The sequence below is a fragment of the Pseudopipra pipra genome, chromosome 6, assembly GCF_036250125.1.
Source record: "Pseudopipra pipra isolate bDixPip1 chromosome 6, bDixPip1.hap1, whole genome shotgun sequence".
In the NCBI taxonomy this organism is placed as follows: Eukaryota; Metazoa; Chordata; class Aves; order Passeriformes; family Pipridae; genus Pseudopipra; species Pseudopipra pipra.
This window is the reverse complement of record NC_087554.1, coordinates 32,743,587-32,757,744: the sequence shown is the minus strand read 5'-3', so window position 1 is coordinate 32,757,744 and position 14,158 is coordinate 32,743,587. Positions and strand designations below refer to the sequence as shown.

Sequence of the window (14,158 nt, the reverse complement as noted above, 5' to 3'; positions counted from 1 at the left end):
TTTCGAATGTTAATATAATTACAGGGATTACAATTAGCAAATAGTAAATCCAGTAAAGTTCCAGTTCTATAAGCATGCAAGAGCTTGGAAAGTATTTCTTTTCATATGCAAGTTACTTATAATTCTCCAAAGGTAGTAGTGATTTACTTGTCAGAGAGTTCTGAACATCAAATTCAAATTAACAACAGATTGGTAAGCATTCACTGCCAGTCAAAAATACAATCAAGCAGCATACTGGATTTGCTTAGAAAACCACTATGATCTTGGTCCAAAAGTACAAAAATGTGCTTTTTAAAAAGTTATGATTATCTACAGCAAGGTTTTCTCATTGCTACAGAGGAACGGACAATGCAAAGTTTCAAAACGTGTTAAGAGAAATTATGAGTTCTTCTGTAAAGTGAAAAGTAGAAAAATAACTACTTACTATCTACAATTCTTTGTGTCATGTTAAAGGAAAGTTGTAGCCACATACAAGCTTTTGCTCATCTTTTGTGCCAGGTACCTTAAGAGTTTTCTAAAAAATTTGTCATAAGTAAATAAAGATTGGGTTAGCTCAAGTGAAAACACCAGTATCCCTCACGTGAACCTCTGTTCTTGTGCCTTTGCGCTGAACATTCTACAGCACTCCACAGTCTACAGCTTATAATACCATTTACACATCCTGTAGCCTTCTTATGCAAGTTCTCTGACAAGAACTTCAGTTCTCCCACAAATTAAGAAACAAGAAGAGTTGATACGGGATGGAGAATTACAGTTTTTTGGATGACAAATACCATCCGGGCTATGTGTTTACCACTGATACGCAGTGTTTCGCTGGTCTGAAAAATGCAAAAATATTGATTTTTATTTAATTATCTTCTATATTCAAGTGGCACAAAATTGAAATGTGCACTTTAATGTTGATTTTGAAATATTGCTTTGGAGATTTCATCTTCCATCACAGTATTGACATACTATTAAATAGCATCATAACAACATAAAAATTCAGGTTTTAAGATATTGAAGACAGTGACATCTCTGGTAATAAGGCTAAACTGAAATAACATCTGTATCATAGCTATTCACTAAACTTACTTGCATTCTGTTGTTATTTGCAGTTTTTTCCATGATCTAGTTCTATAGAGTTAAAAAAAATGGCTTGCACAATTTTGCTCCCCAAGGACATTAATTCATGATGTATTTTAATGTTGTGCTAAGGTCTCTCCTGCCATTCATTCTTCTATCAGCCTGTTTGTTCTAGCCCTGTTTAGTTTTTAACCTTGTTTAAATCAATTCTTCCAGATTTCTGACCATGACTGTGGTACTTTAAGTCCTTCTAGCCTACTTGGAACATAATAAGCAGGTGCTAATCAGTGAATTTTTTAGCAGGAATTGACCTGTGAATCATGCAGAAAGCACTAAGTTGTCTCTGCTCTGCTTTGTCAAATTGCATTTCTATTTCACTGTGCACAGAAATACACAGACAATTATCAGATATTATTCTCAGTGCTTGTTTTAATTTTGAATGTCCATTTCCAAACAAAAAGTTACAACATTTTTCTTTTGTCTACAGGAGTTTCAAAATACTTCTCTTTTTTTGTTGTTTTGTTTTTAACTTCTTTTAAATGCTTTCAGGCAGCCTTGCCATATTGGGCACATTAATTTTGATTCTCATTTAGTATGTCAACACTGAAATCACTGTGTAGGATATACCAACTCAGTAGAGAACTTGAATAAGCTTGAGCACAGCACTCCTTAAAAAACTACAATTTTCAAGAAACTGCATTCTTCACTGGGAAAAATTCATGCAGAATTGTCCCGAGCAGCTCAAACTGTCTGACTCTTAATCTAACCAAAATTTATTTGTAGCAAAGTTTTGGATTATCATTACTCATCCACAAAATAACCAACGGGCTCTCTCTTCAGCAGTCACACAGGAAAGTGTTTCACAACATATCTCTCCCGCTGAATCAACACAAACCTGCAGCAACACAGAGTCAAAGCTCAACAAGTAATCTGAAAACAAGGATTATCAGACAATGAAAATGTGCTTAGAAGAGACAAAAGATGTTTAACAATTACAAATCTTAACCACATAGGAAAAATATTAGTCTTCATAGCATAAGAGAAAAAAGCTTTCACCGAGATGCTGCTCTTGTCCATGTGTTTCCCCTCAGATGAAAAACCTTTTCTCTAAACACACATTCAGTGTTTTAATCTCTCTTCCGCTTTTGGTCAGTACATTTTAAATTTATTTTTTTTAATTAACATTTGTAAAATACCTTTGTTCATTTTGCTTTTAAGCTTCAGAACCTAGAAAAGAAAGAGAATCTACCAAAAGTTTTAGGATGACAAGAAGGTCAGTCATGACTCTACCGGTAGCCTACATCCAATTCAGAGGTACCATCTTTTTTTCCGGTCCAGAGGAACTTTTTCCACAGGCTTCAGTTAACACATCTGAAGGTCAACCCAAAAATGGGAACAATTTTCTTAACTGTGAAGGAATGTACTGGAACAGGAGAGAAGGAAAAAACCCTTCTCTCCATTGTTACCAAGTAAACTATACATGGTGCTACAGTGTCAGTTCTCACATTTGTAAAATACAGCCTGTTTAGAGATGGAAACTATTCTTTCTAATGCACCTTAAGATCTACATACAAGTGCTAAATCTAATGCTCATATTTGTTGCCAGTCCTACTACCACCAAAAATGCCTTTTCCTGCTGAAGACTGATATTCAAGTTACAATTTCAAAATCACTTAAAGATTTCACTTACTGAAGAAGAAAAGAAAGATAAAATGTTTGAATGAAGGACAGCGTGGTTAATTAATTACATGGAGCCTAAGAAATCAAGCAACTGAGCTCAACTGTTCTGCTTTACAACAATCCTCAGCTCTCAAAGGAGGGAAGTAATTTTTGCTTCTGTTTTCGCATCATGCAGCTTGCCTTTGCTAAGTGCAAATACAAAATGCAGGCGTTTTACTAATGGTTCCAAATTCTTCAAAATTGATTTTGAACAGCAAACTAGGCTTTTAATTCTTTCAGAAGTGAGTACAGAGATTGATCGTCATATCTTCAAATAAATGACAAACCACAAAGTCTTCTGGAGTATTGCATTCCCATTCAGTACCTTTCAATTTTCAGGGGACAGGTTTCAAAGTATTCAGAGGTACAAAATAACTGCCCAGTAATACCATGCAGAGATGTATAGAGAACCAGTTCCCTGATGTGTATTTTCCTTCCACAATACATTTTTGTATGTGTTTTTGAAGACATAAAAGTGATAGTGAAATGAGTGTTTCCTGTACAAACTTGTACAGATTCTTCAGTTTGAAAATGCAACAGGAGACTGCAGAGGTAGGTATCTGAGCCCTTTCAGGCAAGAGTAATTTGTCACATTGTCTAGAAAATAGTCAGAATACAGCAAAAGTTCAATTCATTAACAAAAAGTTACTAAGGTTAGAATATTATATCAATCAAACTCTCTCTATATATAAAAGTGAGATTTAAGCTTAAGGAAACAAAAATGAAATGTCGAGGTTGAGTTTCAACTCAACTAAATACATTTCCATCTATTCCTAATTTCTTTACTCAGAGAACTCTGTATCTGTGGTTTTCAACCATGGGTCCTATGGACTACTTTTCTGGTACCCTGTAAAAGGTGATGAAAGCAAAATGAGATTGTGATAGTTTTACAACTGGATTCTACAGCACACTGAAAAAAAAACCAAAACAAAACACTTAAGATCTGCAAGTAAAAAAATAAGTCTGTTCAGGTCAGTTTAACTACTGCAATAATTCAGTTTTGTATTACATATGGGGGTATCGAGGTTTCTCTGAAAATTCAATTAAAAATATACTTGAAATGTCAAAGCTCACTTGTGTTTTATTCATACACAGTTTTGAGAGGTGAACTGCTCCAACCTTCCAGCTGCAGCTTCCTTACCTTACATCAAATCCATGATGAATCATTAACGAAGCTAGACATAGTGCAAGGCTGATTTTGATGAATGACTCAGAACTAGGAATTAGCAATCATTGGAAGGATAAGAAAAAAGCAGAATTTGGGAAGATCATATATTTCTAGACACATTTCAAACTAAAACTTAACTATTCCTATGCCCTCAAAGGTGGGAAAATATTCTGGACTAATGTTAGGAGGAAGTAAGGTACAATGGATTGTCATACTATCGCCTTAGTGATCAATAGATTGTTGTGCTTTTAGAAATGCCTTTCATTATACTTTACAGTATCAGAGCATGCAAGATTAGTAATTTATCAGTTCTGCACCTAAAAAATTAAAAAAGGTAAAGAAAAGCAAACATACACAACCTTAAATACTGGCAAAGCCACAGATCTCTCTGGTTCTACAAAAATGAAGACACGAGAGTTGAAAATGAAAATTTTGAAAAATATTATCATCCTCACTTGAATTTATTAAGTTCAGAAGAATAAGATCCGTTTGGCAATTGATCAACTCAGAAAGGAGCTTTCTTTCTATGACTGCCAAAATGCGCACAAGGAAACTTTGAAAAACGCCACCCTACTGAATTCACGAGCAAACTTGTTGTTTATCGTGTCTGCATTTCACTGCAAGACTTTGTAAGAAAGTTAATTAAAAGGAGATAGAAGCCATCAGCCCAGTGGAAAGCCAGACTTATCCTCACTATTGGCTGACCTTGCAAATGGGAAAGCAACAGCCGCGTCCCTCATCCTGAGCTGAAGAGACCCCAGGGTCTCTGGCTTGAGTAGAAGGAAACCCCAGGAGCTGTTGGAGGTGGTGGTTGCTTAGAACATCCCTTAACAAAAATAAACAGTCAAGGAACTTGCTGTAAATTTTTTGTTTACTTGCCATAAATTAATTTGTAATCATCACAGAACGTATGGAAGAAAACTAAAGCTGTAGTTCAATAGTTCAATTAACACTCATTTCTTTCAGTAATTGAGTTAGTTCATTGTGGTTGAGAAAGATTTTTTTTCTTCATTGATAGAAGGAAAGTACGTTTGATGAAATCATGTTGAAGTGAACATGGATACCAGACGAATGAGGTGTCTTTAGAGAAGAGCTAGATTTACGACTCTCATCACTTTGGTATAATGAGAAATGTTATATCCTCTGTACATGTTAAATCCTCTGCATGCTGTTGTAAATGAACAAGAAAATGTCACGAGACTGTCAGCTGGAGAGGACTATACATACATGCTAGATACAGACAAACTGTGGAAGAGGTTCACTGACTACATAGAGAAAGTATAATCCAATGTATTTGATAATGCTAAGTACAAAGAGAAATGTGACACTGATTACGTTACCAGTTAAATTTTTTAATCTGAAAATGTATCATCTTTTATAATTTTTCTACAACTAGAGAAGATGAATTTAACAGGAGTAATAAAATCTTTCTAATTCAGACTGAGTAACATTTTACTGGATATAGTAAATCAAATTACTTCCTACAGCTTTTGTCATCAGGTGTGCCCTCAGAATCAAGCATATAGCTTGTACATGTTTCAAATAATTAGGAAAGATAAAATTGCTAGGCCAATGTCAAGTTGTAAGTAATTCTAGTTTACTTGACAGTAATAGCTCAAGGTAGAAAAGCATTTATCAGCTGATTCGATCGTGAAAACATGACTCTGTACTAAGTCTATCTTTCAAAATTTCAGAAAGTGTTGCTCCCTCAAAAAAGCCCCCTATGCAGTTTCTCTACAGTACAGTTATCTGGACTGTAGATTTCATTTTGCTTCTTCCATGTCTATAAATAAATAATGAAAAAAGCTATTGCATGAGGTGCTACATATTTGTTAAGAGGTCACGTGCCCTAAAAGGTGACCAAGTTCATACTGGAAATTGCAAACTGGATTTCACAGTGCAGTCTGGCATCCATTAACAGTGCATTTACTCATGCTTCTGTAAGCCCAGAACTGTGGCCATAAATTTTACAGGGCAGACACAGCCAAAAGGTCTACTGTGTACTTTTTCAGGGGTGCCCTTTCTAAGAGGCTACCCAAAAGGGAAAAAAAAGGAAGTCCTCTTTAGCTACATATTGTATGCAGGCTTCCTTTGATACCTTTGATATTCTTGTACCAGACCGATGACTGCATTTAGTTGTCTTTGAATTTGTTCACTGGAAATGTCTTTTGTAACCCAGAAATCTTCATATATGAACAATTGCACAGCGTGGCAGAGCATACACAGGCCATTACCACTGCAGTGTTTTTGTAAATGTTTCACTGCTACTGAAAGGTCAAAGCAGCACTGGTAGGATTATAATATATTCCAAGTGAGGATCTCAGAAGCTTTATGTTGGCTGGATAGATACTTACAAAAGTAGACACCTTTGCTAATGTTTTTAATCTGGTAATGGAAATAAAACAGTGATCAATGTGAATACAACACAGCAGATAAAATAATTCAATTCCCTCAACTGAATTCATCTCTTTCTTCTTTGAAAGCAGGAAGTAATAGTCTCCTCATCTGAGATAAGAAGATACAAATCCCATGCCTCCTGCAATGATAAGGGCTTACTCTCTCTTTGAATAGTTTTTCAATGAGACACATTCATGAGATTAGAAAAAGGAGAGCTGGAAATAGACAGCATGTGCATTTTGTGGCTTGTTTACCCTTTGATCTTCATTGGGGTTCTCTAAGATTAATAGAGGATTATGAAGAGCAGTTATGGCCAAGATCAAACTTCCAGTCAGAAAGTGTGCTTACTTGGGGAATAGTGTGTCAACTGATCTGCAGTGTTCTTCCTGAGTTTCTTTTTAGGTTTTAAACACTTAGAGAAGGTAGCCCCAAAAATCCAATAATGAATATCCCTGTAGTAAAGGTTCATCAGACAATTGTATACTGATGCATTTTAAATTCATTTCTCTGGACAGGTACCGCTAAACTATGGAGTTAAGCAAGAGCAAGAAATACTACTGTTCTGTTCAAGTACTTACAAATTCAATGTTTAAGACTTCATTAAAATAGGTATGTTCTATCAGGAACTCAAATAAGACTGCTACATGTACAGATGTTCTAGCTCCCCAGAAACACAAAGAACAGTGGGTTATGTAAAAATTCTCAATGCAATTTTCATTCTATCAGTCAGTGAATATTAGTGGCTTGTGCTTTACTGAAAAAACAATAGTTGTAGTTTTGTTTTACCAGAAAAAAAATCTCATTGTTAAATAGAACCTGTTGAAATCTAAAGTTTTAACATCATCTATTTCTATTCTTGAAGCATATAACATCTAAGTATAAGGTCTAATTTTCATCTAAAATCTAGCCATAACACAGAAAACTAGTGTATCTGTTAAAATGGGAGTTTTGATCTCAGGGTACTATGTCCTTGGAGAGGAATATGAAAAATTTATTAGGAGTCAGAGAATTTAGTTCACATACTTTTGTCAAAGAGACAAATGATAGTCAAAGAGAAATTAAATTTGAGAATAGAAATCAGAACTTCGTAGTCTGAGAAAATGACAATCAACCTTGATTTCTTCTCCCTGTGGGCCAGTAGTGCTTAGTTCCTAAAGTCAGACCCTCTAAGCAGCTATAAAAGGGTATGGAAAGCATCACTGGATATTTTAGTTATTTCTTACAAGATATAGAAAATAATCTAAGACAAAATGTAAATACTTATTTTTTCAAGCCTGAAGAAAAAAATTGCTGTACTACTGCTTTCTCATTTTAAAACACTTTGTACCTAAATCTACCATCAATAAGTATGCATTACTCTATTTGGCAACATGTTTCTTCTTTGCATTTTTCTGCTATAACCTACAACTCTCCTTGGCAGATATTATTAAAAAGCCTACCAAAATTGTATCCTTTAATTTATAAATAGACTAATGATGAAAGGTGACATTAACTAGTCTCTCTGAAAAATCTGAAGATCCTGAAACAGAAGCTGTTGTGCTCTGATGTTTACTCTCAGAAAAGTACATACTTTCCCTTGCAAGTTTTCAGAGAAAAGAAAAGTAATGGACATTACATAGTACATGTATGAAATAGAATCACAAAATTTAAGCTTTAGCTCCAGTAAGAAGTTCCTTTAAAACAATGCCTTGAAACAAGATTTGATTATACTGAAGATCAAGGAAGTACTGACCAAACAAAAAGATTTCCTGTAGCCACAAATTAAGGACAGTAGTAAAACTACTAATTATGTACCAGAACTCTTTGTCTATTTTTGCAACTGCATTATTTTGTAATACTTGACTCAAGTTAATATAAAAATTAAAACTGTTACTAATAATTTTTTGGTCTCTCTTGAAACATCTATTTAGCTGCAGTAATACAATCAAAGTTTCAATAAAGGTTAAAAACTAACTTGAACCAGATTGCCAAACATATGTATAACAGAAACGCAAAAGAAAATCTGGAATTAAAAGAATAACATTCTAAATAAACACACTAGTTAAAAGCAAAACCAGAAAAGTTTAAGAAATTGTAATTAGGCAACAATATAAAAAAAAATCATATTTTAAATGAGTGAGATGTTTCTCCAAGACAGTTGAATTTAGAAGTGTACAAAAATGTACAAGGATCTACTTCCAACTAAAACAGTGTTCAATCAGTCCAGAAGTTTCATTTCCACAACTAAACAAATTCCCAGAAATGTGTACTCTGTCCAATCTTTGTCCCTCATGTCCACTATCTTTAGAAAACATTCTTAGGCAGATAAAAAAGAAAAAAAGATTATTATTACCCTCTTATTAAAAATCAACATTGCTGCAGCATCCCTTAGCTTTTCACTTCAATATACAGTAAAGATCATCATATCAAAACGACTGAAACTTGCAGAGAAATTCAGCAAAGTCACTAGTATGCAGTTTAAAGCTGAGATGAAAGAGAAAAAACAGTACCATAAAACCACTGTTTGAAACCTTATGACAGGTAGCAAGTAAAAATAATTTAAAATAACCTCCATCAATCAGTCTATATTCTTGCAAACATCTTTATCACAGAATCTTAGAATCATAGAATGGCTTGAGTTGAAAGGACCTTAAAGATCATCTAGCATGATCCAGTATCATCTTTACCATCATACATTTCAGTGATGCCAAACTGCTTAATTTTATTTCATTTTATGTTTAAGAATTTTCCATCATAAAATACACTAATAAACTGTCAGCCAGTCACCCTGAAATTAAGTAATAGATAAAATTACAGGCAGGCATTCCATCATAGTTGAAACTCTTATTTTTAAACAGAATCTTCTCTTGTAAAAAGACAACTTGAGATGTCAATTAAGGTGAAAGTCCACTCCTAGAAGTGTAATAGATTTAAACAAACTGTTTACATGGGGAAAAGGCATGCAGCTCTGATTTTAAAATGATGCATCTGGAGAAACTAAACTTCATATCTCTGTACAAGACACAACTGGATAACTAACAAAGGTTGCATAGCAACAATATGTCTCATACAAAACCAAAACACAGCATAAATTTCCTGAGATATGTAAAACACAGGAAACCTGTCGAAATTAGTACATTCTGAAACCCAAAAGCAAGTACATCACATTTAGGAACAGCACGCCTACACGACTTTTGCTCACAAATAGTTTCTATCTGTTAAGCTAAACACACTGGAAATAAAAGCTTGGTAACTTTTAAAAAAACTTTACTAAGTTTTCATCAGAAGTTTACAGTGAAGAGCTCTCTATGAATAGCGGAATATTTCTAAAAACCAAAAAAATCTGCATTAACCAAATGATCATGGTACAAACCAAATCACAGTAATGTGGAACAGCTGAGACATTCCCATCAAAACTTCATTCCTTTACCCAAACTAAAACACCATCATAGATGCATCCAGACCATGCAAATAAGAAAGCTCAGAGATCTTTTTCTATATGTATCTGCAGTAAGCAAAATGTGATCATATGAACCCTGTCCACGGAATGAAAAAGCAAGTTTATCCTGTAAACTGAAACTAAGTAAAACTCATCACCAAACATTAATTTAATTTCGCTTTGTTTACTGTTAAGTAAACAAAAAAGATAATAACAAAGTAATAACAACACTCACACTAAACATGAGGATCAACATATTTCATTGGCTCACATGGCTTCTGGAGTGCAGGTGGCTCATGCCTGGAACCTCTTGGAGTCTGTCCACGGGCAACCACACCCACACAGGTCTAACCATCTCCAACACCTGACTTTTGTTCCTGTTGCTTTATTGAGATCTCTACAGTTTACATTTCCTACTTTTTATAAATAAGAAAATGCACTGTACTAGTACTTCACAAGAAGCATTGTGAAGACTTAAAATCATGGAAGACTTAAATTCATGAAAGTACTCACCATTATTTTTATGAACACTTTACAGAGAAAGTATTTTAATTTTCAAAGTTTATGGGTTAAATTTAAGATTTAAATTGACTTCCAAAAATAAGATGAAAGCTTGGATACTTTAAGAAATATAAGATGAATAATTTGTGTATCAAGAAAAATCATGGCATTTCATATAATTTAACGAAGTGCCATGTCTTTCTAGTCCATTAAATTACAGCAGCCTTTTAATAATTGAACATTTTTCTAAATAGCATGAAGCTGAATGATTAAAAAAAGGTCTTTCTTTTTAATAAGAAATTAATCTATTTGTTTTAATGAGGGTTAACCACACTGTTTTTTATTTCAGTTCCAAGGAGCCTCATGAGAGAAAGCAATTATTAAACAGCTCTAAGTATCTATGTGTAGGCTGGCACAGACACTTATTCTAAAAGGAAGACCTATTCTTAAAACACTTTACCCTGAAGTATTCCACTTTCATAGTACAGATACTTCACATATGGAAAATCCTTATCATAATATTATGGTTTTCAGTAAGTAAGTTAAATTGCCTAATATCATCTATTTTGCTGCAGAAGTGACCTTCTATGCATGGATAAAGCATTTAAAACTCAAAGTACTATAAAGTGCTTGCGCTGTTACACGGTAGTCTTATCCTAGTACTTATAAAGCATCCCTAATGAGGCCTACATTACAAGGCCTAGCAACTCTTAAAATACCAGAAGCTTTATAAAATACTTGCTAAGGACAGAAATCTTTCTGTATTGTGTCCTTTTTCTAGTGTGGCCTGTCTAAAGGTCCAGTTGCCTCATTGACCCTAGTCAGGACTTCAAGGACAAAATTTCATTAACTGAACAGGTATTCACTGACTGACCTCCAAAACAAAACCTCTGGAGAGATGGAGTTTCTCTCTTCAGTTTCAGTACCAAGGGAATCAGTAATAACTGGCTACAAGCACTGGCTTAATTCCACATTCTAATCCATACAAAACAAAGGGTGGAGGTGAATCAATCATCTCTGAAGTCAAATTTGTCTAGAAAAACGCAAAACAAGAATGTAAAGCTCATTTCCTCCAATTAGGGATAGACAATACAAAAAATCCTATTTCATCACTAAAAGGAATGAAAATGTGCTCTCCACTTCTAAATAAACCTTTTATCTCAACTTTTTAGATTTTTCTCTCTTTAAAGATAGCACATCTCACTTTTGCTATAGTAACACAAATTTCTTAACTAATTCCCTGTTCTTCTAACTGCATTCTCAATCACAAATTATGAGTACAGTACTCCCCCTGGAATAACTCTTCATTTTTAACTGCAGGAATAATTTTGTTGTTTCCTCTGCACTGACAGCAGTGTTAGCCTTGTCTCCCAAAGAAATGAAGCTTACACCCACTAAGAGTCCATGCATCAACATAAACACATCAAGATTAAAAGAAAAAAACATCCCCAGTTTTCTAGATCTGAATTGAAAAGCCCTTAGCTTTGCTATTTCTTGTACTGCCAATTAGAAATCAAGCCGGACAATTAGAAAAAGAAACTAAGTGCTTCTGTTTTCCTAAATGATGTAATGGCTAAGTCAGAAGGACAGTTAACCAGCAAATTATAACTGAGCACATAAAAATGTAACAAATAAAGTCCCAGAAAATTAATTAAAAAAAAATTTTGGGATATATTTATTTACTTACAGGAATAATTCTTAAGGAAACATAGTCATGAGATACACCATTTGTCTTACCTGCCTATAACTTTTGATCTACCTGACAAATTTCAATTTACTATAACAGCCGGTGAAGCTTTTGAAGGTTCACATTTTGTGACCAACATTCATCAGGTAAAGAAAAGCCCTTGAATGTGCTAATCAAAGGAGTAACGATTAAAACTCATCCTCTTTTTCATTCAAAAAAACGCAGCAACCAGCAGGGCAATGCACAAATCTCTAAGTCTAAAGCAGTAACAGCATGGAGTGACAACTGTCCACACCAAAAAAGCTAGGAACAGAGAAAAGAGCATGTAAAAACAAGCTCTAAAGAAAATAAACTTAGTAGTTTCCCTGCCCATGGAAAACCTGTTTTTAAAAAGAACTTTCAGAAAAGACCCTTTTTGTTTTCAGGGTATTATCTCAGGCAATTATTAAAAAATTCTCTTGTCACTGTCAAATCTAGGACTGACTATATAGTCTTCTGCTTAATCTGATTCATGTTAATGACTTTCCAAAATTAAATCATTAAGAAATGACAGACAGAAGGCCATAACCTTCAGAAAATTTTTCATTTAAATCACAGGAAAACAACTGATTTTTTCCAACACTTTACTTCCCATTTACTTTCTACTTTGTTTGTTATACATTGTGATTCCTAGTTACGAGGTGACTTTGGTAGGAACTTTAGCATATTACATTTCTGAACAGTCAGTTTATAAGGTCTTCAGCTAAAGGAATTAACCTTTCAGTGAATCGTACTGTGAAGCATACAGATGTTTGTATAAAACAAATAATGAATAAAATAGGGTGAGAGCTAGAAAATGTTCAATAATTGCCTTACTTGACTGATTTATGGTTCATACCTGACTGTTTAATAACCCTCTTTTACCTGTTTCAGATACTTTTGCTGTCAAGGCTTTCTGACACACGTATTCTATTCCTTTGCACGTAAATAAAGAAACAGAATATCTAGTATCTGCTGGGAGAAAAGATAGAGAACGCAAGCTGAAAGGTAACCTCAGAAAATGTGATTATTATATTTTCTAAGAAATTCACACTTCCATTATTATACACAGGGGCATATATGAGAGTGTATAAAACAGTATAATGAATTAAAACTATATAACTAAATCCCAAGGGAAACAAACAGATTCTACTTCAGTAGAATTTTAACCTTACAGTACTCCTACTAAAACCAAAAGAAATGCTTGCAAAATAGTGCATAACTTAATATGAGTGAAGGTGGCAGAATCTCTCATTTAATCTATAATGCTATTTAAAGTACTATTGGTACTACTGCATCTAGTAAATTAGTTTGTAAAATGCATTATATAAACAAATTAGTGACAAAGATTCTTCTTAAGCTTGTAAAAGGGACAGAGGAAATAGCAATGATTATTTCCTCTATTACTATCATTACCATTGAAATTAAGGGAGCATTGTAGAAGGGAGCATTTAATTTTAAATCTCTCTACTTCAGCCTTTAAAAGGAGCCTCTGATATACAGGCCATGTTAGAAGTTGAAAACAATCTATTATCATTGCAATTTCACTGACACCTACTTAGACATATACATAACACCAAGTCCAGGTAATACAAACTCACGAGGAAACATTTTAAAAATAAGAGTAGCACAGACAAGGCTTCTTCTACGTGTATCTTTCAGATACAATCACTCATAAGCATACTTCAAGATAAAGCTAGCATTAAAAATTAATATCAAAACTACAACATGAACTTCCTATGTCTCCAATTTCATTAAGATCAAAATTTCAGTCAACTGTTTACCTGAACACAGATGAGAACACTGAAACTAAACTGAGGAAGTGGAGGAAACAAAGATGCCTTTATGTTCAGTTCAGCCTCTCCCCTGCCTTCAGGCTAACTGCTCTTCTCTCTGCTGAGTTGGCAGTTTTTAAAGCCATATTCTGCCTTTCACTGTTGAAAACCACTGGAGACAGCATTTCGAGACCTCTAAGATCTGCACAGTAAGGAACTCTGGATAAAAGCTGAATGCATCTCAAGCTACTATTTCTGAGGGGTTTTTATCTTACTGCTTTTATTAAATAGGCTTACCTTAGCTCATTCAGAAAATCTGCAACAGTTTCGTGACCAAATCCCCCATAAAATTTAATATAATAACAGTATATGAGATGAGATTAGTTGTAAGCAAACATTTTGTTTTTATT

At 34.1% G+C, this 14,158-nt stretch overlaps 1 protein-coding gene across 2 annotated transcripts in view; it reads right to left on the bottom strand.

Moving 5' to 3' along the window:
* AVEN (apoptosis and caspase activation inhibitor) overlaps positions 1-14,158 on the bottom strand; it is a 98,172-nt gene that overhangs the window by 18,637 nt on the left and 65,377 nt on the right. Inside the window, exon 3 of one of the 2 annotated variants that reach the window (XM_064658456.1) lies at positions 12,859-12,945. The exons of the other annotated variant lie outside the window; for it this stretch is intronic. Within the exon in view, the coding sequence (XP_064514526.1) occupies positions 12,859-12,945 (87 nt within the window). The remainder of the gene's footprint in view (positions 1-12,858; positions 12,946-14,158) is intronic. 2 annotated transcript variants of the gene reach the window in all.